Below are 27401 nucleotides of genomic sequence, written 5' to 3'. Positions count from 1 at the left end.
GTACCTTCGGGCTCTGATCAGTCCCTACACCCAAACGAGGGCATTGCGTTCATCCACCTCTGGCCTGCTGGCCCCCCTACCTCTGCGGAAGCACAGTTCCCGCTCAGCCCAGTCAAAACTATTTGCTGCTCTGGCACCCCAATGGTGGAACAAGCTCCCTCACGACGCCAGAACAGCGGAGTCACTCACCACCTTCCGGAGACACTTGAAACCCCACCTCTTTAAGGAATACCTGGGATAGGATAAAGTAGCTAGCCCCCCCCCCCCCCCACACCCCCCACCCTTACTCCATCCCCCCCCCAAAAAAAATTTACAATATTGTAAAGTGGTTATCCCACTGGCTATAAGGTGAATGCACCAATTTGTAAGTCGCTCTGGATAAGAGCGTCTGCTAAATGACGTAAATGTAAAATGTAATACCGACAACTTTGAGAAAAAACACTATAGGAGATGGCTTTGCAAATTCATAACATGAGGCTAGTAGCATAGCATCTCTCTCCATTGAATTGACAAGCGAACTCCAAATATCCAAAGTGAAAAACACATTTAAGGCGGTACTTACTGGTGTTAATCAGATCTCCCATCTCCTCCTCTTCATCTTTCAATGTGACAGTAATCTCTTCCTCCTCTTCTTTTTTTTTCTTTTTCACTCTGAACGCGTCTTCCTCTTCTTTCACTGTAACATCCTCCTCCTCTTTCACTCTGAACGCGTCTTCCTCTTCTTTCACTGTAACATCCTCCTCCTCTTTCACTCTGAACGCGTCTTCCTCTTCTTTCACTGTAACGTCTTTCTCTTCTTCTTTCACGGTAACAGCTTCACCCTCTACTTGTTTTTGTATTGTAACATCCTCCTCTTCCTCCTCCTCTTTCACTAGAGCTTCTTTCTCCGTCCAGCAGACCTCCTCTTCTTTAGCAGGAGGAGAGTAGCTTAGTGAGCTCATGGTCGGGGATGTTAGCTAGCTAGGCTAGTGCTAACTTAACCAGCCAGCTAGCTGACCAATAACATCAACACCGTAAATATGAAATTAAATGGGATAACTAACTAGACGACAGAAGTGGGTTTAAAACACAGTGGCTAATATACACGAAAGCGTCTAAAGAGCTTTATTGGTTCGGCTATTTTGTCTAGCAAGCTACCGAGGTGGCTGACTAACTATTACTGCTGTTGAAAGAAGCGTCCCGTCCACTAGATTATACGTCACACTAGCAGCATAGCCTTAAAGTCCCACATCTCCATCTGAAGACTGGAGTGGGTAACGAAGTTGAGTAAAATGTAGATTTTATTTTCAGACAAAAAGTTAAAGGGTAGGAAGCATGAGTTTTTACTCACCAATGTAACAACACAGTGTGGTTAAAGACTTAGGAACTTAGTTGTAGTCACGATCTGGTTACCTATTAAGTTCAAACAGTTATGTTTTTGCGTAATTTCATATTTATTAATTTATTTCCGGATATCTTCTAAACTACCCACAATGCACTATTTCTCAACGTCATATGGAGGATCTACTCTGTGCTACCGAGTTTGTATGCTAGCTCGGTAGCTAGCTCAAGCTTGCAAACGTTAGCCACACCTCGTGTTTTTCATGCACTGTGTGGTTGTGTTATCTAGTGTGAACCTGTTACCACAATAGGCTCTGGTGCCTTCTTGCCGTGGGCTCAAAACCAAAGAGAAAATCAGACCTGGCAGTGACATACTAGACCCTGGCTGTAGATCTAATACTCAGGTGCTTTAAGTCATGCATGAAAGGTCTGGGGTGGTTCCGTGGTTATAAGTTACTGACCTAAAACTCACTAGTTTCTATAACTCTCGTCTTGCTAAAACTCACTGGCTTCTAGAACTCTGGTCTTCCTAAAACTCACTAGCTTCTAGAACTCTGGTCTTCCTATAACTCACTAGCTTCTAGAACACTGGTCTTCCTAAAACTCACTAGCTTCTAGAACTCTGGTCTTCCTAAAACTCACTAGCTTCTAGAACTCTGGTCGTCCTAAAACTCACTAGCTTCTAGAACTCTGGTCTTCCTAAAACTCACTAGCTTCTAGAACTCTGGTCTTCCTTAAACTCACTAGCTTCTAGAACTCTGGTCGTCCGAAAACTCACTAGCTTCTAGAACTCTGGTCGTCCTAAAACTCACTAGCTTCTAGAACTCTGGTCGTCCTAAAACTCACTAGCTTCTAGAACTCTGGTCTTCCTAAAACTCACTAGCTTCTAGAACTCTGGTCGTCCTAAAACTCACTAGCTTCTAGAACTCTGGTCATCCTAAAACTCACTAGCTTCTAGAACTCTGGTCTTCCTACAACTCACTAGCTTCTAGAACTCTGGTCTTCCTAAAACTCACTAGCTTCTAGAACTCTGGTCGTCCTAAAACTCCTTAGCTTCTAGAACTCTCGTCCCCTTGGAACGAGCCCAAACAAAACTAATCTCTAAAACAGAAAAACATGCAGTCAAAATAAATTGTGATCCATGACAACGCACTGGCTAAATGCAAAACACAAATCCTTTTGACTGCCCACCCTTGAGACAATCAGCAACCAAGTTGTCCTTACCACAGACATGTCTGATTTCAAGAGGAAACTCCTGCAATATCCGTAGGAACTTTCCACCTCACTGCGGAGCTTCTCTCTCTTTTCAGGGTTCACTCGATAGGCATGTTGTTGGATCGGGGCCGAGTCCCCAATGTCATACTCTAGTACATTTGGGTTGGCACATCTGAGAATGAACCCTGATATTCTACAAGCAGGGCAACAATGTCAATATAATTGTACCCCAAAATGGTCAGTTCGTTGCATAAATTATGATTACTAAATGTTGCATGAATTGTAAATATGAAATATCAAAACAGAATGATCACCCCTTTGTTAATATGTATTGGCAATAATTCACTTAATGGCGAGGCATTGAATAATTAAAAATGTATAATTTGTCAAGCTGGATGTTTGAAATATGAGTAGGTGATTTGAGTCATGCTTCTTCAGTAGTGGAATAAAGACAAGTAGCACTTGAATGTTGTAAAGAAATACTGGAGTGATGTAAGATTGTTAATAAAACTGATTATAGACCAATTTATTATACTGCGTCCATGTTTATAGGCTGCAAGTACGTTGAAATTAAGTTGTTGTCAAGTCGTTGAAAAAACGACCTGAAAATACATATTTTCAACTAAAATCGAATGTAAACTCAGCAACAAAAAATAGTCATCTCACTGTCAACTGCGTTTATTTTCAGCAAACTTAACATGTGTAAATATTTGTATGAACATAACAAGATTCAACAACTGAGACATAAACTGAACAAGTTCCACACACAAATAATGTGTCCCGGGGGGGGGGGGTCAAAATCAAAAGTAACAGTCAGTATCTGGTGTGGCCACCAGCTGTATTAAGTACTGCAGTGCATCTCCTCCTCATGGACTGCACCAGATTTGCCAGTTCTTGCTGTGAGATGTTACCCCACTCTTCCACCAAGGCACATACAAGTTCCCAGACATTTCTGGGGGGAATTGCCCTAGCCCTCACCCTCCGATCCAACAGGTCCCAGACGTGCTCAATGGGATTGAGATCCGGGTTCTTCACTGGCCATGACAGAACACTGACATTCCTGTCTTGCAGGAAATCACGCACAGAATGAGCAGTATGGCTGGTGGCATTGTCATGTCAGGATGAGCCTGCAGGAAGGGTACCACATGAGGGAGGATGCCTCCTTGCAGCATGCATAAGGCACGTTCACGCAGATGAGCAGGGATCCTGGGCATATTTCTTTTGGTGTTTTCCAGATTCAATAGAAAGGCCTCTTTTGTGTCCTAAGTTTTCATAACTGTGACCTTAATTGCCTACCATCTGTAAGTCTTAACGACCGTTCCACAGGTGCATGTTCATTAATTATTTATGGTTCATTGAACAAGCATGGGAAACAGTGTTTAAACCCTTTACAATGAAGATCTGTGAAGTTATTTTGGATTTTTACAAATTATCTTTGAAAGACCGGGTCCTGAAAAAGGGACGTTTCTTTTTTTGCTGAGTTTATATTGGACATCAGGCATAGTCTTCTTTTCAATGTCTTTTCAATGACATTTTGCTACGTGGGAAACCTCAATGTCAAAACACAGTTTTAACATGTCCAAATCAATAACCAATATGCAAAACCAGTTTGTGATATATTGAAAACCGAAACCTAAACTGTACTATCTACACAAATGTGCCACAATAATCATATTAAAACAAGCACCTTATAAACTGCACAAGCACCAACAATAAGTCACTGATATCGATTATGGGGGAGATCAGGTTGTACCTGCTGTTGAAACTAACACAACTAAAAAAATACATGGAAATGGGAGATAACTTTTACCTCACTGGTTAGAGGACAACCTGCAGAAGACAGTCAGCTATATTTTGGAGGGATGCATTTACATTTATGGGTCGCTAAACAAAGGAACGCAACACTTATTTCATCGATATCATGTTGAAATCAATTGCGCAAGAGGGGGGAGATGAGGTTGCACATCCTGTTAAAACGAATAGCTCAAACACCACATGGAATCTGGGAATAATGTGTACATCTCTGGTCAGAGGACAATTTGTAGAAAACAGCTAGCTACGTTTTGATTAACGTGTAACACAACTTTTTTTATTTATTTATTTTTTACTTTTTGTTAAATCACATAAATACTCTTTCAATTCATAGCCTGGGTTTTTCCCAGAGGCTAATATCCATATCACGCTGAAATAAATTGAACAGGGGGAAATGTTAAGGGTTCTACATTGGGACATTATTAATTAAAGTACTCCTTCTACAAAGTACTCCTTCTACACCCCAATGGTGGAACAAGCTCCCTCACGACGCCAGGACAGCGGAGTCACTCACCACCTTCCGGAGACATTTGAAACCCCACCTCTTTAAGGAATACCTGGGATAGGATAAAGTAATCCTTCTACTCCCCCCCACCCCCCCCCCCCCCCAAAAAAAAATTTGTAAAGTGGTTATCCCACTGGCTATAGGGTGAACGCACCAATTTGTGAGTCGCTCTGGATAAGAGCGTCTGCTAAATGACTTAAATGTGCCCTTGAGCAAGGCACTTAACCCTAATTGCTCCTGTAAGTCGCTCTGGATAAGAGCGTCTGCTAAATGACTCAAATGTAAATGTAAATGTACAATGTTAAAACATTCTACATTGTGACATTATTTCATTGATATCATGAAACAACTCATGTATGTATTTTCTGATGTTTGATCAGAGATCTTTTATCAAAGTATCTCTTGTCACATGATCACAGCTATATCATTTATCTCCAGCTATATCATTTATCTCCTGCTAAATTGTTTCTCTCCTGTGTGTGTTCTCTGGTGTGATTTTAAATCTCTTAACCTAACAAAATTCTTTCTGCAGTCAGAGCAGTGATAAGGTTTCTCTCCTGTGTGTGTTCTCTGGTGTACTACCAGGCTGATTGACTGAGTAAAACTCTTCCCACATTGAGTACAGCTATATGGTTTCTCTCCTGTGTGTGTTCTTTGGTGTGATACCAGGGAGCTTAAATGAGTAAAACTCTTCCCACATTGAGTACAGCTATAAGGTTTCTCTCCTGTGTGTGTTCTCTGGTGTACTATCAGGGAGCTTAAATGAGCAAAACTCTTCCCACATTGATTACAGCCATAAGGTTTCTCTCCTGTGTGTGTTCTCTGGTGTATCGTCAGATACACAGATGTACCAAAACTCTTCCCACATTGAGTACAGCTATATGGTTTCTCTCCTGTGTGTGTTCTCTGGTGTGATACCAGGGAGCTTAAATGAGTAAAACTATTCCCACATTGAGTACAGCTATAAGGTTTCTCTCCTGTGTGTGTTCTCTTGTGTACTATCAGGGAGCTTAAATGAGCAAAACTCTTCCCACATTGATTACAGCCATAAGGTTTCTCTCCTGTGTGTGTTCTCTGGTGTATCGTCAGATACACAGATGTACCAAAACTCTTCCCACATTGATCACAGCTATAAGATTTCTCTCCTGTGTGTGTTCTCTGATGCACTATCAGGGAGCTTGACTGAGTAAAACTCTTCCCACCTTGAGTACAGCTATAAGGTTTCTCTCCTGTGTGTGTTCTCTGGTGCACTATCAGGGAGCTTAACCGAGTAAAACTCTTCCCACATTGAGTACAGCTATAAGGTTTCTCTCCTGTGTGTGTTCTCTGGTGCACTATCAGGGAGCTTAACCGAGTAAAACTCTTCCCACATTGAGTACAGCTATAAGGTTTCGCTCCTGTGTGTGTTCTCTGGTGCACTATCAGGGAGCCTGACTGAGTAAAACTCTTCCCACATTGAGAACACCTATATGGTGATTTCTCTCCTGTGTGTGTTCTCTGGTGTGATTTTAAATCTCTTAACCTAACAAAAGTCTTTCCACAGTCAGAGCAGTCGTAAGGTTTCACTCCTGTGTGTGTTCTCAGATGTACTATCAGCGCACTTGACTGAGTAAAACTCTTCCCACATTGAGTACAGCTATAAGGTTTCTCTCCTGTGTGTACTCGCTGGTGTATTTTAAGTTCTGATGAACACCTGCAACGTTTCCCACAGTCAGAGCAGCAGTGAGATTTCTTCCCAGTGGGTCTCAGATGGTTTTTCTTAAGGTGTTCTGATCTGGAGAGAGACCTTTCTGCCTCGTCAGCATCATGTTGTTGAGGCTCCCCAGAGGATCCACGATAGCCACGTCTCTCTCCTGTGTGAACGACAAAGTCAGACAGATGGTTAAAGAAACACAACAGCAGAAATACACTGTTTATTTGAGGTAAAAGGTGATACCCAGAGCGTACCCATGAAATTGTACAACAATTGATGCCTTAAATTATTTGACAATTGTATTTTATACAGTCAAGTGAGCAACAATAGTCATCTTTTGTCTTGTTTTCACATTCTAAGTAACATCGATGACTGTAGGCTAGAAATAAGTTAAAGTTTAAAGTTGTTGAAATCCTAAGCAGAGTGCCAGATGACTTTTACTCTCCAATATAGGACCCTTTCTGTGTTTGCTGTTTGTTGCTATGCAACACAATTTGGCTGCAGAAACACCTCCATGCTAATAACCTCTAGTTATGGATGTAGTATATCTGAACTCCTCCATGCTAATAACCTCTAGTTATGGATGTAGTATATCTGTACTCCTCCATGCTAATAACCCCTAGTTATGGATGTAGTATATCTGAACTCCTCCATGCTAATAACCTCTAGTTATGGATATAGTATATCTGAACTCCTCCATGCTAATAACCTCTAGTTATGGATGTAGTATATCTGAACTCCTCCATGCTAATAACCTCTAGTTATGGATGTAGTATATCTGAACTCCTCCATGCTAATAACCTCTAGTTATGGATGTAGTATATCTGAACTCCTCCATGCTAATAACCTCTAGTTATGGATGTAGTATATCTGAACTCCTCCATGCTAATAACCTCTAGTTATGGATGTAGTATATCTGAACTCCTCCATGCTAATAACCTCTAGTTATGGATGTAGTATATCTGAACTCCTCCATGCTAATAACCTCTAGTTATGGATGTAGTATATCTGAACTCCTCCAAGCTAATAACCTCTAGTTATGGATGTAGTATATCTGAATTCCTCCATGCTAATAACCTCTAGTTATGGATGTAGTATATCTGCATGGAGGAACAATGGTGAGCGAAGATTTCACAATGTATTCTGACCATTACCACACATTATCAGAGCAAGATCGGGAGTGTTACTCAAGGAAACTCACATTAAGCTCTGTGTCGCTATTCACTAATTCACCACTAATTCAGTAAAATGCTCTTTGGCTACCTTTACACACTAAGTGTATGCCAAATTGGCCCATAACTTCATCTAACAATAACATACAGTACCAGTCAAAAGTTTGGACACAACTACTCATTCAAGGGTTGTTCTTTATTTTTACTATTTTCTACATTGTAGAACAATAGTGAAGACATCAAAACTATGAAATAACACATATGGAATCATGTAGTAACCAAAATAGTGTTAAACTAATCAAAATATTTTAGATTTTAGATTCTTCAAAGTAGCCACCGTTTGCCTTGATGACAACTTTGCACACTTGGCATTCTCTCAACCAGCTTAATCTGGAATGCTTTTCCAACAGTCTTGAAGGAGTTCCCACATATGCTGAGCACTTGTTGGCTGCTTTTCCTTCACTCTGCGGTTCAACTCATCCCAAACTATCTCAATTGGGGTGAGGTCGAGGGATTGTGGAGGCCAGGTCATCTGATGCAGCACTCCATCACTCTCCTTCTTGGTAAAATAGCCCTTACACAGCCTGGAGGAGTGTTGGGTCATTGTCCTGTTGAAAAGCAAAATGATAGTCCCACTAAGCCCAAACCAGATGGGATGGCGTATCACTGCAGAATGCTGTGGTAGCCATGCTGGATAAGTGTGCCTTGAATTCTAAATAAATCACAGACAGTGTCACCATCACCACACCTCCTCCTCCATGCTTCACGGTGGGAACTACACACGCGGAGATCATCCGTTCACCCACATCGCGTCGCACAAAGACATGGCGGTTGGAACCAAAAATCTCAATTTCCACCGGTCTAATGTCCATTGCTCGTGTTTCTTGGCCCAAGCAGATCTCTTCTTATTATTGGTGTCCTTTAGTAGTTGTTTCTTTGCAGCAATTCAACCATGAAGGCCTGATTTACCCAGTCCCCTCTGAACAGTTGATGTTGAGATACGTCTGTGACTTGAAATCTGTGAAGTCTTTATTTGGGTAGCAATTTCTGAGGCTGGTAACTCTAATGAACTTATCCTCTGCAGCAGAGCTAACTCTGGGTCTTCCATTCCTGTGGCGGTCCTCATGAGAGCCAGTTTCATCATGGCGCTTGATGGTTTTTGCGACTGCACTTGAAGAAACTTTCAAAGTTCTTGAAATGTTCCGTATTTTCTGACCTTCATGTCTTAAAGTAATGATGGACTGTCGTTTCTCTTTGCTTATTTGAGCTGTTCTTGCCATAATATGGACTTGGTCTTTCACCAAATAGGGCTATCTTCTGTATACCAACCCTACCTTGTCACAACACAACTGATTGGCTCAAATGTATTAAGAAGGAAATTAATTCCACAAATTAACTTAAGGCACACCTGTTAATTGAAATGCATTCCTGTCACGGTTTCGGCCGAGGCTGCTCCTCCTCCTTGTTCGGGCAGGTTTCGGCGGTCGTCGTCCCCGGAGTACTAGCTGCCACCGATCTATGTTTCATGTTCGTTTGGTTTTGTCTTGATGTTGTACACCTGTGTCTAGTTAGTCCTCATTAGTGTCCTATTTAGTTCTCGTTGTGTGTTTTGGTGTTGTGTGTGATTGCTCCTCTGTTTGGTGTTCTGAGCTACGTATTCTTCCCTCCGTGTTTGGAGAGGTTTTCGCACATGTTAGTGCGCCGTTTGTTTGACGCCTGTGTGCGCCGTTATTTCGCCTCCGGGCTTATTGTTCTCATGTGCTACGTGAATAACTCACTAAAGTCTTTTGGACTTAGCTTCTGCGTCCTGCGCTTGATTCCTGCACCACACCCACCTTCAGCACCCCTTGACAGAATCACACACCATTTATAATGGAATCAGCAGGAGCAACAATCACGCCTGAGTCGTCCGCGGCCAGGATGACCAGATACGACAACTGGGGACCGCTCTACAGGACGTCATCAACACCCTGCACCGATGGGAGTCCAGAGGGGTACCCACACCTCCACCTACCCTGCCACCCCCATCGGCCGGTCCACCAGTGCCAGGTCCGGAACCCAGTGGGATTCGGCTCTCGCTCCCGAGGGCGTATGACGGAACAGCTGCCGGGTGTCAGGGGTTCCTCCTGCAGGTGGAGCTCTACCTGGCCACTGTACACCCGGTGCCCTCGGGACACGAGAGCGTTTCCGCCCTCATCTCCTGTCTCACGGGCAAGGCGTTGGAATGGGCCAACGCCGAGTGGAGGAGGATGGACGACACCACCATCTCCTACGCCGAGTTCTCCCGTCGCTTCAAGGCCGTGTTCGACCATCCACCAGAGGGCAAAGCGGCGGGGGAGCGTCTAGTACACCTGAGACAGGGGAGGAGGAGCGCACAGGCGTTCGCGCTGGAGTTCCGGACTCTAGCGGCAGACGCAGGGTGGAATGAACGGGCCCTCATCGACCATTTTCGATGTAGCCTACGGGAGGACGTTCAACGTGAGTTGGCCTGCAGGGATACCGATTTCACTTTCGACCAGTTGGTCGATATGTCCATCCGTCTGGACACCCTGCTGGCCACCCGTGGACGTCCCAAGTGGGGTCCGTCCATGCCACCCTCCGGCACCTCCGAGCCGAGCCCTATGGAGCTCGGCGGTGCTGGCGCTAGAGAGAGGAGGAGGAGAAGCCCGAGGGGGCCTGTCCCCTGCACCAAGTGCGGTCGTGGAGGGCACACTGCGGCCAGGTGCTGGGGAGGGTTCCCCGAGGGAGGAGACAACAGGCCACGCACTGGGGAGCCCTCCCAGGTGAGTAGACGCCCCACTTACCAAGAGCTCTCTGTTGCGCACTTTTGTATACCTGTTTTTTTTTTTTCACAGGTTGCACCTCATTCCCAGCATAAGGCGCTAGTAGATTAAGGCGCAGCTGGGAATTTTGTTGATCGGAAGTTTTGTTTAGATTTAGGGATCCCTCTCCTACCTGTTGGGGTCGGGGTTGATTAGGGAAGTCACAGCGCCACTTAGGATGTGTGCGCAGGGGGGGTCATGAAGAGACTATACAGTTGTATCTGATTGACTCTCCTGCGTACCCGGTGGTGCTGGGAATTCCCTGGTTAAGCACCCATAACCCTGCTATTTCGTGGCAACAGAGGGCACTCAATGGGTGGTCTGCTCAGTGTGAGGGGCGTTGGCTGGGTGTTTCCGTAGGGGCGACTTCGGTGGAAAGTCCAAACCAAGTGCCCGCACTGCACATTCCGCCTGAATATGGGGATTTAGCTCTCGTGTTTAGTAAAGCTAGGGCGACGCAGTTGCCTCCTCATAGACAGGGGGATTGTGCGATTGATCTCCAGGCAGGAGCAGCGCTCCCACGGAGCCACGTGTATCCTTTGTCTCAAGAGGAGAGAAAAGCTATGGAAACGTACATAGCCGAATCCTTGAGACAGGGATACATACGGCCCTCCACTTCTCCCGCCTCCTCAAGCATCTTTTTTGTGAAGAAAAACGATGGAGGGTTGCGCCCGTGCATCGATTACCGTGGTCTCAATCAGATTACTGTGAAATACAGTTATCCACTCCCTCTGATTGCGACCATGACGGAGTCATTGCATGGAGCGTGGTTTTTCACAAAACTGGATCTCAGGAGCGCGTATAACTTGGTGCGCATTAGGGAGGGCGACGAATGGAAAACAGCGTTTAGTACCACGTCAGGTCATTTCGAGTATCTCGTCATGCCATATGGGTTGATGAATGCTCGATCAGTCTTCCAATCCTTCGTAGATTACATTTTCCGGGATATGCAGGGGCAAGGGGTGGTCGTGTACATTGATGACATTCTAGTGTACTCGTCTACCCAAGCCGAGCATATAGCCCTGGTGCGTCGTGTATTGAGGAGGCTGTTGGAGCACAACCTATATGTCAAGGCAGAGAAATGTCTGTTTTTCCAGGAGTCGGTCTCCTTTTTGGGTTATCGGTTGTCGGAAGTACGTTCCACTCGAGATTCGGGATCGACTCATTTACTGGGCTCACACGTCACCCTCCTCTGGACATCCGGGTATTGGCCGGACAGTGCATTGTCTTAGCACTAAATACTGGTGGCCCACATTAGCCAGGGATGTGAGGGTTTATGTCTCCTCCTGCTCGGTGTGCGCCCAGTGTAAGGCGCCCAGACACCTGCCCAGGGGTAAGTTACAACCCCTGCCCGTTCCAAAACGACCATGGTCCCACCTCTCGGTGGATTTTGTGACAGACCTTCCCCTCTCTCAGGGGAATACCACCATCCTGGTCATGTGGACCGGTTCTCTAAGGCCTGTCGTCTTCTCCCTATGTCGGGTCTTCCTACTGCCCTACAAACCGCAGAGGCCCTATTTACCCACGTCTTCCGGCATTACGGGGTACCCGAGGATATAGTGTCTGATCGAGGCCCCCAGTTTACCTCCCGAGTATGGAGAGCGTTCATGGAGCGTTTGGGGGTCTCGGTGAGCCTTACCTCAGGGTACCACCCGGAGAGTAATGGGCAGGTAGAACGAGTCAACCAGGATGTGGGTAGGTTTCTGAGGTCGTATTGCCAGGACCGGCCTGAGGAGTGGGCTCGGTACATTCCCTGGGCCGAGATGGCCCAGAACTCTATCCGCCACTCCTCTACCAACCTAACCCACTTCCAATGTGTATTAGGTTACCAGCCGGTTCTGGCACCTTGGCAGCAGAGCCAGATCGAGGCCCCTGCGGTGGATGATTGGATAAGGCGCTCGGAGGAGATGTGGAACGCTGCACACGTCCACCTGCAGCGGGCCATCCGTTGTCACAAGGCGAGCGCCGATCTCCACCGCAGTGAGGGGCCGGTGTACGCACCCGGAGATCGAGTCTGGCTCTCTACCAGAAACCTACCCCTCCGCCTGCCCTTCCGGAAGCTGGGTCGGCGGTTTGTGGGGCCTTTTAAAGTCCTGAGAAGATTGAACGAGGTGTGTTATAGGTTACATCTGCCTGTTGAATACAAGAATATTAACCCCTCGTTCCATGTGTCTCTTCTCAGGCCGGTGGTAGCTGGTCCACTCCAGGAAGGTGAGATAGGAGAGACTCCTCCGCCCCCACTGGACATCGAGGGGGATCCGGCGTACACCATTCGGTCCATCTTGGACTCGAGACGCCGGATGGGGGGTCTCCAGTATCTCGTGGAGTGGGAGGGGTACGGCCAGGAGGAGCGGTGCTGGGTGCCGCGGAGGGACATCCTAGACCCATCTCTCCTGTCGGAGTTCCACCGGGACCATCCCGCGCGCCCTGTTCCGCGTCCTCCTGGTCGTCCCCGAGGCCGGGGTCGGCGCACGGCTGGAGCCGCGCGTCAAGGGGGGGTACTGTCACGGTTTCGGCCGAGGCTGCTCCTCCTCCTTGTTCGGGCAGGTTTCGGCGGTCGTCGTCCCCGGAGTACTAGCTGCCACCGATCTATGTTTCATGTTCGTTTGGTTTTGTCTTGATGTTGTACACCTGTGTCTAGTTAGTCCTCATTAGTGTCCTATTTAGTTCTCGTTGTGTGTGTATGGTGTTGTGTGTGATTGCTCCTCTGTTTGGTGTTCTGAGCTACGTATTCTTCCCTCCGTGTTTGGAGAGGTTTTCGCACATGTTAGTGCGCCGTTTGTTTGACGCCTGTGTGTGCCGTTATTTCGCCTCCGGGCTTATTGTTCTCGTGTACTACGTGAATAACTCACTAAAGTCTTTTGGACTTAGCTTCTGCGTCCTGCGCTTGATTCCTGCACCACACCCACCTTCAGCACCCCTTGACAATTCCAGGTGACTACCTCATGAAGCTGGTTGAGAGAATGCCAAGAGTGCAAAGCTGCCATCAAGGCAAAGGGTGGCTACTTTACAGAATCTCAAATAAAAAATATATTTTGATTAGTTTAACACTTTTTTGGTTACTACATGATTCCATATGTGTTATTTCATAGTTTTGATGTCTTCACTATTATTCTACAATGTAGAAAATAGTAAAAAATAAAGAAAAACCCTTGAATGAGTAGGTGTGTCCAAACTTTTGACTGGTAGTGTACATAGTGTACACTAACTGTAAGTCGCTCTGGATAAGAGCGTCTGCTAAATGACTCAAATGTAAATATACACATATAAATATACACAGACATATATATATATCTTTTAAAAATATATTTTCCTTTATTATGGCGGCAGGTAGCTTAGTGGTTAAGAGCGGTGTGCCAGTAACCGAAAGGTCGCTGAATCTAATCCCCGAGCTGACTAGGTGAAAAATCTGTCGATGTGCCCTTAAGCAAGGCACTTAACCCTAATTGCTCCTGTAAGTCGCTCTGGATAAGAGCGTCTGCTAAATGACTTAAATGTAAATGTATTATTTTCCACTAACCCTACCACCTCTCCCCTAATTGCAGCAAACTAATGAACAACAACACTTAGGCTTCTATTTCCAACATTTTACGGACACAATCTATTTTACAATAGTTATATTTTGTTTGTTTTTTACATCACTGGGGTCAAGCTTCCTGCCATCCAGGACCTAGATACTAGGCATGTCAGAGGAAAATCGTCAAAGACTCCAGTCACCCAAGTCATAGACTGTTCTCTCTGCTACCGCACAGCAAGCGGTACCGGAGCGCCAAGTCTAGGACCAAAAGGCTCCTTAACAGCTTCTACCCCCAAGCCATAAGACTGCTGAACAATTAATCCCCTCCCTCCTTTGTTTTTACACTGCTGCTACTCGCTGTTTATCATCTAAGCACAGTCACTTTACCCCTACCGACATGTACAAATTACCTGAACTAACCTGTACCCCAGCCCATTACCTCGGTACCGGTACCCCCTGTATATAGCCTCATTATTACCTGGACTAACCTGTACCCCAGCCCATTACCTCGGTACCGGTACCCCCTGTATATAGCCTCATTATTACCTGAACTAACCTGTACCCCAGCCCATTACCTCGGTACCGGTACCCCCTGTATATAGCCTCATTATTACCTGGAATAACCTGTACCCCGGCACATTACCTCGGTACCGGTACCCCCTGTGTATAGCCTCATTATTATCTGGACTAACCTGTACCCCGGCACATTACCTCGGTACCGGTACCCCCTGTGTATAGCCTCATTATTATCTGGACTAACCTGTACCCCGGCACATTACCTCGGCACCGGTACCCCCTGTATATAGCCCCCAGCACATTACCTCGGTACCGGTACCACCTGTATATAGCCTCGAAGTCGCGAGAGTGTGACTCCCCATATGTTGTACCAAAGTTGACTGACCCTTAAGGGAACCACACTGCCATAAATGCAAGGAAATCCTCACTGGCAGTTATAGAAAGACCCATATACTGTATAGCCATTGATTCTTGAAGAATATAACTTATAAATGCCTCAAATGTATTTCCCCATCAAAAACCAAAACATAAGCTTGTACAGTGGGGGAAAAAAGTATTTAGTCAGCCACCAATTGTGCAAGTTCTCCCACTTAAAAAGATGAGAAAGGCCTGTACTTTTCATCATAGGTACACGTCAACTATGACAGACTATTTGAGGAAAAAAATTACAGAAAATCACATTGTAGGATTTTTAATGAATTTATTTGCAAATTATGGTGGAAAATAAGTATTTGGTCACCTACAAACAAGCAAGATTTCTGGCTCTCACAGACCTGTAACTTCTTCTTTAAGAGGCTCCTCTGTCCTCCACTCGTTACCTGTATTAATGGCACCTGTTTGAACTTGTTATAAGTATAAAAGACACCTGTCCACAACCTCAAACAGTCACACTCCAAACTCCACTATGGCCAAGACCAAAAGAGCTTTCAAAGGACACCAGAAACAGAATTGTAGACCTGCACCAGGCTGGGAAGACTGAATCTGCAATAGGTAAGCAGCTTGGTTTGAAGAAATCAACTGTGGGAGCAATTATTAGGAATTGGAAGACATACAAGACCACTGATAATATCCCTCGATCTGGGGCTCCACGCAAGATCTCACCCCGTGGGGTCAAAATGATCACAAGAACGGTGAGCAAAAATCCCAGAACCACACGGGGGGACCTAGTGAATGACCTGCAGAGAGCTGGGACCAAAGTAACAAAGCCTACCATCAGTAACACACTACGCCGCCAGGGACTCAAATCCTACAGTGCCAGATGTGTCCCCCTGCTTAAGCCAGTACATGTCCAGGCCCGTCTGAAGTTTGCTAGAGTGCATTTGGATGATCCAGAAGAGGATTGGGAGAATGTCATATTTACATTTACATTTACATTTTAGTCATTTAGCAGACGCTCTTATCCAGAGCGACTTACAGGAGCAATTAGGGTTAAGTGCCTTGCTCAAGGGCACATTAACGTCATTTAGCAGACGCTCTTAGCCAGAGCGACTCACAAATTGGTGCGTTCACCCTATAGCCAGTGGGATAACCACTTTACAAATTTTTTTTGGGGGGGGGGGGGGGGGGGGGGTTAGAAGGAATACTTTATCCTATCCCAGGTATTCCTTAAAGAGGTGGGGTTTCAAGTGTCTCCGGAAGGTGGTGAGTGACTCCGCTGTCCTGGCGTCGTGAGGGAGCTTGTTCCACCATTGGGGTGCCAGAGCAGCGAACAGTTTTGACTGGGCTGAGCGGGAGCTATGCTTCCGCAGAGGAAGGGGAGCCAACAGGCCAGAGGTGGATGAACGCAATGCCCTCGTTTGGGTGTAGGGACTGATCAGAGCCTGAAGGTACAGAGGTGCCGTTCCCCTCACTGCTCCATAGGCAAGCACCATGGTCTTGTAGCGGATGCGAGCTTCAACTGGAAGCCAGTGGAGTGTGCGGAGGAGGGGGGTGACGTGAGAGAACTTGGGAAGGTTGAACACCAGACGGGCTGCGGCATTCTGGATGAGTTGTAGGGGTTTAATGGCACAGGCAGGGAGGCCAGCCAACAGCGAGTTGCAGTAGTCCAGACGGGAGATGACAAGTGCCTGGATTAGGACCTGTGCCGCTTCCTGTGTAAGGCAGGGTCGTACTCTCCGAATGTTGTAGAGCATGAACCTGCAGGAGCGGGTCACCGCCTTGATGTTGGCGGAGAACGACAGGGTGTTGTCCAGTGTCACGCCTAGGCTCTTCGCACTCTGGGAGGAGGACACAGCGGAGTTGTCAACCGTGATGGCGAGATCATGGAACGGGCAGTCCTTCCCCGGGAGGAAGAGCAGCTCCGTCTTGCCAGGGTTCAGCTTGAGGTGGTGATCCGTCATCCATACTGATATGTCTGCCAGACATGCAGAGATGCGATTCGCCACCTGGTTATCAGAAGGGGGAAAGGAGAAGATTAGTTGTGTATCGTCAGCGTAGCAATGATAGGAAAGGCCATGTGAGGATATGACAGAGCCAAGTGACTTGGTGTATAGGGAGAAAAGGAGAGGGCCTAGAACTGAGCCCTGGGGGACACCAGTGGTGAGAGCACGTGGTGCGGAGACAGCTTCTCGCCACGCCACTTGGTAGGAGCGACCGGTCAGGTAGGACGCAATCCAGGAGTGAGCCGCGCCGGAGATGCCCAGCTCAGAGAGGGTGGAGAGGAGGATCTGATGGTTCACAGTATCAAAGGCAGCAGACAGGTCTAGAAGGACAAGATGAAACCAGATGAAACCAAAATATAACTGTTTGGTAAAAACTCAACTCGTCGTTTTTGGAGGACAAAGAATGCTGAGTTGCATCCAAAGAACACCATACCTACTGTGAAGCATGGGGTTGGAAACATCATGCTTTGGGGCTGTTTGTCTGCAAAGGGACCAGGACGACTGATCCGTGTAAAGGAAAGAATGAATGGGGCCATGTATCGTGAGATTTTGAGTGAAAACCTCCTTCCATCAGCAAGGGCATTGAAGATGAAACGTGGCTGGGTCTTTCAGCATGACAATGATCCCAAACACACCGCCCGGGCAACGAAGGAGTGGCTTCGTAAGAAGCATTTCAAGGTCCTGGAGTGGCCTAGCCAGTCTCCAGATCTCAATCCCATAGAAAATCTTTGGAGGGAGTTGAAAGTCTGTGTTGACCAGCGACAGCCCCAAAACATCACTGCTCTAGAGGAGATCTGCATGGAGGAATGGGCCAAAATACCAGCAACAGTGTGTGAAAACCTTGTGAAGACTTACAGAAAACGTTTGACCTGTGTCGAACCAAATACTTATTTTCCACCATAATTTGCAAATAAATTAATAAAAAATCCTACAATGTGATTTTCTGGATTTTTTCTCTCTCATTTTGTCTGTCATAGTTGACGTGTACCTATGATGAAAATTACAGGCCTCTCTCATCTTTTTAAGTGAGAGAACTTGCACAATTGGTGGCTGACTAAATACTTTTTTCCCCCACTGTATAATGCCACTGGTTGTAAACAAACACTGTATATCTTCAAAACCAGGTTAAAACTATGATTTTGACCTTATGGATGGCCAGTCCATGTATTCATAGTGTAGTGAATTCCAGGGGTAGCCCTGAGCTGGACTCAAACCTGGGTCCAGAGACTGTCAAGCCAACACCTTATAACTGTTATACCAAGATGTCTCAACTTCTTGATGAGGTCGCTAGGTTTTGGGTTAAGGTTGCTACAATAACTTTCTCTATGAATTTGAGAGTGGTTACATTTCTCCAGCCCCCAATTTTGCTGCTGTTTAAAACCTAGGTTGCCCCTTTAAAAAAAGCCACACATCAATCAATCAACCAATCTGCAGTTCAAACAATAACAAAGCTGTCATTCCACCACTGTTTTGGTAATAAGATGAGGATCGGACTGGAGAAATGTAACTACTCTCAAAATCATAGACAGACCTATGGATGCAAGGACTGACCATCCATGACATCAATATTATAGTTTTAACCATGTTGAGACGATACAGTGTTGGTTTACATTTACATTGTTTCTAAACATTGGAGTAGAAAAAGCTTATTTTGGAATCTGATGGGGTAAGACAGTTGAACTAAGCTCATGAGGCATGTGTTATATTCTTCAAGAATCAATGGCTATATATAAATAATTTAAATGTCCAAATATGGATGTAGCAACTACAGATTTCACCTTTAACACCACACATCAGTTCAACAACTGCAGAGTTTGTGCCTCTGTTTTTAAGACAGTACTTACTAGTGTTAATCAGGGCTCGGTTTCTCAAAAGCATCTTACTGCTAAGTTCATCATTAGAACCATTGGATGCCTTAAGATGCCTTTGGGAAACCGGAACCAGATATCCAGTTTCCTCCTCTTCTTCCTCCTCCTCCTTTTTCGATGTGACAGTCATCTCCTCCTCTTTCACTCCAAAAACGGGAGCCTCTTCTTCTTTCACGGTAACAGCTTCACCCTCTACTTGTTTTTGCATTGTAACATCCTCCTCTTCCTCCTCCTCTTTCACTAGAGCTTCTTTCTCCGTCCAGCAGACCTCCTCTTCTTTAGCAGGAGGAGAGTAGCTTAGTGACCTCATGGTCGGGGATGTTAGCTAGCTAGGCTAGTGCTAACTTAACCAGCCAGCTAGCTGACCAATAACAACAACACCGTAAATATGAAATTAAATGGGATAACTAACTAGACGACAGAAGTGGGTTTAAAACACAGTGGCTAATATACACGAAAGCGTCTAAAGAGCTTTATTGGTTCGGCTATTTCGTCTAGCAAGCTACCGAGGTGTCTGACTAACTGTTGCTGCTGTTGAAAGAAGCGTCCCGTCCACTAGATTATACGTCACACTAGCAGCATAGCCTTAAAGCCCCACATCGCCATCTGCTGACTGGAGTGGGTAACGCAGTCTTTTTTTTTTTTTTTTTTTTTTTTGTCATTTACCAGACGCTCTTATCCAGAGCGATTTACAGGAGCAATTAGGGTTAAGTGCCTTGCTCAAGGGCACATCAACAGATGTTTCACCTAGTCGGTGAAGATCTACACCTGTCGTTTCCAATGGGAGCAAATTAATCATAGTGGGCAGAACAAGCAAGGAGGTGGGCAGAGCCAAGCAGGAGCAAGAGAGGTCCTATTGGCCCGTTCTAGAATCTATTTGCATATTACCTTTAGGGAACGCCTTTTTTAGAAACTTTGGCAAAGGGTAAAGTCTATTAAACGTAGTCCATTCTGTTTGTTACAGATTCTAGTTACGGAAACAGGAAACTGAGAAAATTAGCAGAACGTCTTCAAAATCCATCTGGCTACCTGTTCTCCCACTGGACTTCCTCTCAACACCATATTTGGTAGTGAGTGGAAACAACAGGATGCTTCACATTATACATCAGGTGAAATATCTGGCTCATTGTTCTATCTGTGGTGTGGTTGTGTTATTAGCTGGTGGGCATAAGACGAAAATAGTTAAATTAATCGATCCCAGTCCAGGAAGGACCTGATTTTTTATACATGACAGTAAAATATTGTTATGATGACTATAACATTTTTTGGCCCCTTAAACCTTCAATTCTTGCACATTTTCTCATAAAAAATATATTTCAACTGCTCAGGCAACATTGCCGAACTCCTAAACTCGGAACCAATCAGAGGTCCCGTACATAACCCTCGTGATCAAGGCAGCCAATGGCATGCCTCTTGTGAAAACTGCTGTTTGATGAAGAGAAACAGATATATCTAGCTCCCGAAGACTGAAATAAGATAAATATAATGTTTCGAGTGCACTTGAAATATTCAGCATGCAATAAGAATTGTTTTGATAGTATGGAGAGAACTCCATGGACATTTTATCAAATGTATTGAAAGTAGGTCAATGTTACAGTTTGAATAGCCAGCTACTGTAAATGTCAATTTGTGTTTCATTATCTAGCTATCTCTCTGTCAATGAATTGCATTTTTTAATCATGTTTTGGCATGATTATATGTCTCATTTCAAGTAACTAGCTGCAGGCTTAAAGAAACATTCAAATCATATACTTTGCACAGAAACCCAAATAAAAGTATGAGTAGGTGAATGAGTAGGTGTTCTAAAACGTTTGACCGGTAGTGCACATACAGACAGACATAGGCCTAAGTGTTGTTGTTCATTAGTTTGCTCCAATTAGGGGAGAGGTGGTAGGGTTAGTGGAAAATAATGAAGGAAAATATTGTCGTATCGGGTGAATGGTGGCCATTATTGCTGTCAACAAAGAGTCCGTTTATGCTGCATCGTATTAGAGGCTTTTATTAAAATCACGAGGTTACAGCATAAGTACAGACCCGCGGTGTCCGGAGAACGGCTCCTCAGATTGCCATGGCCGTTCTGACTTTCTTCTTCGTTTAACCCCTATTTATAAACAATGAAGCTCCCTCTTCTGGCCAATCACCAGTCTCCCCTGTCTACAACACACTTCCGGTCTGTTGTACATGACGTTACACTAAAACATATACTAACGTAAACAACATTCAATTTCTTCATGAAAAACATTTAACAAAGACATAATCTTCAGATACGATAATATATTTTTAAAAGATATATATATATATATATATGTCTGTGTATGTGTATTTATATGTGTATATGTACACTACCAGTCAAAAGTTTGGACACACCTACTCATTCAAGGGATTTTCTTTATTTTTACTATTATTCTACATTGTAGAATAATAGTGAGGACATCAAAACTATGAAATAACACCTATGGAATCATGTAGTAACCAAAAAAGTGTTAAACAAATCAAAATATAATTTACATTTTATATTCTTTACAGTAGCCACCCTTTGTCTTAATGACAGCTTTTCACACTCTTGGCGTTCCAAGATGGCGTAGCAGTGCAGTCGTGTTCTTTGTTGTGTGTCCGTGTAAATAGCCATTTTTTTTGTTTTTTTTTGTATTTTTCGTACATATTTCCCTATCACACTTTTCATCCTTCTACAAAATATACTTTACTGTAACCCGCCTCACTCTATGTGGAACGGATTATATTATTGACTTACCTTTTATCTAGAATCTCCAGTTGAAACTAGCTAGCCAGCTAACTAGCTACTTGCTATTAGCCACCGTTAGCGGTTTTCACCCAGAACATCGGATTTTCTGCCGGAATAACTGAATCTCTGGACATTAACACCGGATCGCAACTAGCGAGCTAGCTAGCCGCAACCGAATGGATGTTGCTGTTTGGCTAATCACCACTGCCCCCGAAGCAAGCACCAGTTAGCCTTGAGCTAGCCTTCGAGCCAGGCCCATATCCCGGCTATCTACCTCTCTGTCTACTGGACGGGAGTAGCCAGTTAACTAGCTACTTGCTATTAGCCACCGTTAGCGGTTTTTCACCATTGTCTGTGGCCTGCACTACCTACCAGCCAGCTCTAGCCTCGACTAATATCGGCCAGTCTGCACTGTCTGCACAGCGCGTTATCGACCCAGAACATATCGGTTTTTCTGCCGGAATCACTGAATCACTGGACCTTTAACACCGGATCATCGCAACTAGCTAGCTGCAACCAAATGGATGTTGTTGTTGGCTAATCAGCCTTGAGCTAGCCCCAAGCCCATCTCCCAGCTATCTTCCTCTCTGTCAACCGGACAGGACCTCCTAGTGTTGACACGGAGCCCCGCCGATCCAACATGACTGGTCTGCCGACGAAATCGTCTGATGTGGTTTCAACAGGCTTCCCGTTACGACGTCGACCACAAAGATCCATCTGCTAGCCCTGGCCCGCTAGCACACGCAAGCTGTGGCCTCTTGCTAGCCAGTGCTGTAGCAGCCCCCGAACTACCTCCGAACTCTCCTATTGCTGTTCACCGGACCTTACGATAACTCAGCTATACAGCTGATGCCTGCTGGACTGTTCCTTTATACGGTACCGCATCCTGTTTATGTTTAGCCTCAGCCCAAACTTTGTCGCCATTACCAGCTGTTGTCTTAGCTCTCTCGAATAATCCCTGTGATTGCTTTATGCCTCTCTCCCATGTCAATATGCCTTGCTTATTGCTGTTTCGGTTATTTCTTATTGTACTATTTCACTGTAGATCCCCCAGCCCAGCTCAACCTGCCTTAGATAGCTCCTTTGTTCCACCCCCCATACACGCTGAGACCGACTCAATCGGTGCCTCCAGTGATGCTATCTCTTTCATCGTTACCCAATGCTTAGGTTTACCTCCACTGTACTCATATCCTTCCATATCCTTGTCTGTACATAATGCCCTGAATCTATTCTACAATGCCCGGAAATCTGCCCCTTTTTTTCTCTGTACCCAACGCACTAGAAGACCAGTACTTAAAGCCTTTAGCCGTATCCTTATTCTACTCCTCCTCTGTTTCTCTGGTGATGTAGAGGTTAACCCAGGCCCTGTAGCCCCCAGTATCACTCCTACTCCCCAGGCGTTATAATTTGGTGACTTCTGTAACCGTAAAAGTCTTGGTTTCTTGCACGTTAACATCCGAAGCCTCCTCCCTAAGTTTCAGTTATTCACTGCATGAGCACACTCTGCCAACCCTGATGTTCTAGCAGTGTCTGAATCCTGGCTTAGGAAGGCCACCAAAAATTCAGAAATGTCCATCCTCAACTACAACATTTTCCGTCTCGATAGAACTGCCAAAGGGGGTGGGGTTGCAATCTACTGTATAGATAGCCTGCAGAGCTCTATCATACTATCCAGGTCTGTGCCCAAACAGACGAGCTTCAATGCCATACAACACTCCTTCCGTAGCCTCCAACTGCTCTTAAACACTAGTAAAACTAAATGCATGCTCTTCAACCGAACGCTGCTTGCACCCGCCCACCCGACTAGAATCACTACTCTCGGCGGGTCTGACCTAGAGTATGTGGACAACTATCAAATACCTAGGTGTCTGGTTAGACTGTAAACTCTCCTTCCAGACTCACATTAAGAATCTCCAATCCAAAGTTAAATCATGAATCGGCTTCCTATTTCGCAACAAAGCCTCCTTCACTCATACTGCCAAACATGCCCTCGTAAAACTGACTATCCTACCGATCCTTGACTTCGGCGATGTAATTTACAAAATAGCCTCCAACACTCTACTCAGCAAATTGGATGTAGTCTATCACAGTGCCATCCGTTTTGTCTCCAAAGCCCCATATACTACCCACCACTGTGACCTGTACGCTCTTGTTGGCTGGCCCTCACTACATATTCGTCGCCAAACCCACTGGCTCCAGGTCATCTATAAATCACTGCTAGGCAAATCCCTGTCTTACCTTAGCTCACTGGTCACCATAGCAACACCCACCCGTAGTATGCGCTCCAGCGGGTATATCTCACTGGCAGTGGCGGCTCCTGAAAAAATTCTCAGGAGGGGCAATTTTTCTGATGATTTAGGTGACCTACACACATTTTAAAAAAGATATGTCCAGCAACAACATGAAGACAGGGGCAGCATATAAGTCAATACCAGAAGCATTTATTGACTGATCTCAAAAGTGTTGGCTTACCAGGGTTGGTGGAGCCCTCAGTTTCATCTTTGCCTCGCAAAGCTAACTCAAACACTCCGCAAAACTTCACACACTGGATTAGCCGGCTGAGGATGTGGCGGTTCTTGCTAATGTCGTAGTAAATATATTTGTTATAGTGAATATGATATATGATATGTTGAGTAAAATGTTGTGCTAAGATCTATTTAGGTCAGGAGCTGGTTATAAGTTCTGTTCCTATCCAATAACAATGGACAAAAGGGTCCTATCTTGTCAGCCTTGTCAGCAGGTGGCCAAGGACAACACCCACGCCATAGGCCTCTCAGTTCTTCCAACTCACGAGTTCTTGCTCTGAGGACACACACACACACACACACAAACACACACACACACACATCATCACTGTTAAACACACACACACACACACACACACATCATCACTGTTAAACACACACACACACACACACACAAAAATCCCCTCTCTTAGGCTGAACATTTGAAGACAGAGAACCCGACTCAGAGCCAATGCAACAGTGACAGTAGCCTGGAGGGGACCTCGCCCAACTCATCAGGACCAATCAGAAGATCAGAACTACTAGATTCAACCTACTTCATTTATTGCATAAAATGTCTGCACACAATGTTTCGGGGCTCTCTTCAGATAATAATAATAATAATAATAATAATAATAATAATAATAATAATAATATGCCATTTAGCAGACGCTTTTATCCAAAGCGACTTACAGTCATGCGTGCATACATTTTTGTGTATGGGTGGTCCCGGGGATCGAACCCACTACCTTGGCGTTACAAGCGCAGTGCTCTACCAGCTGAGCTACAGAAAGTGGATACTCATGGATGCGCATCGCAATTGTAAAATGTCAACACAATTGGAGACACCACGTCATTTTTGGAGACATGTTATTGACAGTAAACTATTGTAGATGCGACTGCTAACTAAATAAAACATTTTAGCTGGCTAGCTAATCATCTTAGCTAAATGTGGGGCAAACAATTCAGTTATTTACCGTTAATTTGAGGGATTGGGGTGAAAGAAATCGAGTTACATAGTGATACTTTACGATATACTGTATTGACAATATCGCAATATTTTAGCGCTAGTTGGCTGTACCTGCACCAAAACACCATTATTGTTCCTTCATAGCTTGTTCTCAATCTTTTCACATTGAGAGCAAATTTGTTTTCAGCACTTTTATTTCCATGACTGATCAAAACTCGTTCTCATGGCTTTCTGATCCCTCTGCAACAGACATATGGTGCGCAATAAAATCACAGTATCGAATCGCAATACGTATAGAATCATGAGACTCGCAAATTTGCATATATCTTATCGTGAGGTCCCTGGCAATTCCCAGCCCAAGTTCATTTGCCACAACAAATCTCTTCGCTAGCAAACGCGATGTCTTCTCCAAAACGGCAATGTGTCTCCAGCAATGTTTACTTTTTTGACGTTCTATGGCATCTCCACTTTCCAAGCATATATGACCACATGTAATATTTTGGTAAGTGATGCAAATAGTGAACTATGTAGGGCCAGGATGTAAAATATATGTAGCTGCAGCAATTTCTCTTATCTGATATGGTAAGTAATGGGGCTTAATGTATAGCTCCCTAAGAGTTTGACGAACGGGTCCGTGCACGCGATTCCAGATATCTTTACCTCTGAATAAACTGCCTTTATTATACCATATCCACCCTGTCCAAAGTCTCTACTTGGTCTCAGTTCTCCAGTAAACTTGTGATTATCAACACTAACCTCATCGTTGTGGCGGCGGACAGCTAGCCTGTATCCCTCATCCAGTTGAGTGGCAATGTTATTTTTTCCTCGGGTGTAGGACTTTCCGCCTTTAGTAGAAACCTGTTGAATTATTAAATTTGGTCTGGGAGGTCCTAATTGTTTCGTTGCCAATTTATCTTCATTTGTTCGCCGACAAAAAGGAACTTCTTTCAAAGACACAATCCGCTCTTTTCTTAGTTACGTTCATGGTTACGTTACGTATGACGAAAGCGCGTAAGTGCAAGCCCTCAGACACCCATAGAGATTGTATTGAAAGGTCTGATATTTGAAAAAAATAGATTTTACATGGGAGTCTATGACAGACTTATGGGCGATTTTCAACCTGACTGAAATCGCCCCAAAAGGGGGGGGAGCCATTTGAAGCACGACTTTAGCCTGATTCGACATTTAGTGGCAGTGTGGCACTGTGGCAGATCAGACGTATAGATTACAACACTGATAACTACTGTTGCCGTGATATAATTGATTAGAAAAAAAATCCCTTCCTTTTCCCGTTTGGCAGTGCGTCGCCCATATCGCCCTATTGAACAGGCCGCCCCTGCTCACTGGTCATCCCCAAAGCCAACACCTCCTTTGGCCGCCATTCCTTCCAGTTCTCTGCTGCCAATGACTGGAACAAACTGCAAAAATCTCTGAAGCTGGAGACTCTTATCTCCCTCACTAACTTTAAGCGTCAGTTGTCAGAGCAGCTTACCGATCACTGCACCTGTACACAGCCATTCTGAAATGAGCCCACCCAACTACCTCATCCCTATATTGTTATTTATTTTGCTCTTTTGCACCCCAGTATCTCTATTTGCACATAATCTCTTGCACATCTAGCATTCCAGTGTTAATACTAATTGTAATTATTTTGCACTATAGCCTATTTATTGCCTTACCTCCATAACTTGCTACATTTGCACACACTGTATATATATTTTCTGTTGTATTTTCGGACTTTGTTTTTTTACCCCATATGTAACTCTGTGTTGTTGTTTTTATCGCACTGCTTTGCTTTATCTTGGCCAGGTCGCAGTTGTAAATGAGAACTTGTTCTCAACTGGCTTACCTGGTTAAATGAAGGTGAAATAAAATTTACAAAATATAAATACAATGCTTTCAGTTTTTTGTGCATTGTGGGTATTTGAGAAGATATCCGGAAATAAGTTAATACATACGTAATAACAGAGTAGGCGTTCCATGTATGGAATGTATTGGATGCATGAAAAATAAATGCTCTCTCTTGCCCAGTGGGAGAATCTGTAACAAACAGAATGGACTACGTTTAATAGACTTTACCCTTTGCCAAAGTTTCAAAAAATTGCGTTGTTTAGAAGGAGTGCAAGGGCGAATTGAGTTATTGCACATGGGCAATCTTCACAAAGTAGGCGTTCCCTAAAGGAAATATGCAAATAGATTATAGAACGGGCCAATAGGACCTCTCTTGCTCCTGCTTGGCTCTGCCCACTTCCTTGCTTGTTCTGCCCAGTATGATTAATGTGCTCCCATTGGAAACAATAGGATGAGAATGTCACTTCGTATCTTGTAGGAAGAAAAGACGGTTTGTTAATGAGGAGCAGCTG

General features: G+C 44.8%; 1 protein-coding gene across 1 annotated transcript in view; it reads right to left on the bottom strand.

The window, feature by feature from the left end:
* Window positions 1-19366, bottom strand: part of LOC311125284 (uncharacterized protein) — a 37013-nt gene extending 17647 nt beyond the window's left edge. The window contains exons 1-2 of the mRNA XM_084199331.1: window positions 18798-19366; window positions 5956-6705 (exon numbers count right to left, since the gene is read on the bottom strand). Of these exons, the coding sequence (XP_084055457.1) occupies window positions 5956-6705; window positions 18798-19131 (1084 nt within the window). The 5' untranslated portion in view covers window positions 19132-19366. The remainder of the gene's footprint in view (window positions 1-5955; window positions 6706-18797) is intronic.
* Window positions 19367-27401: the final 8035 nt, after the last annotated feature.

Source organism: Coregonus lavaretus (genome assembly GCF_964263955.1).
Source record: "Coregonus lavaretus genome assembly, contig: HAP1_SCAFFOLD_298, whole genome shotgun sequence".
Classification (NCBI taxonomy): Eukaryota; Metazoa; Chordata; class Actinopteri; order Salmoniformes; family Salmonidae; genus Coregonus; species Coregonus lavaretus.
The sequence above is the reverse complement of the archived record's forward strand: the minus strand, read 5'-3'. Positions and strand labels throughout refer to the sequence as shown.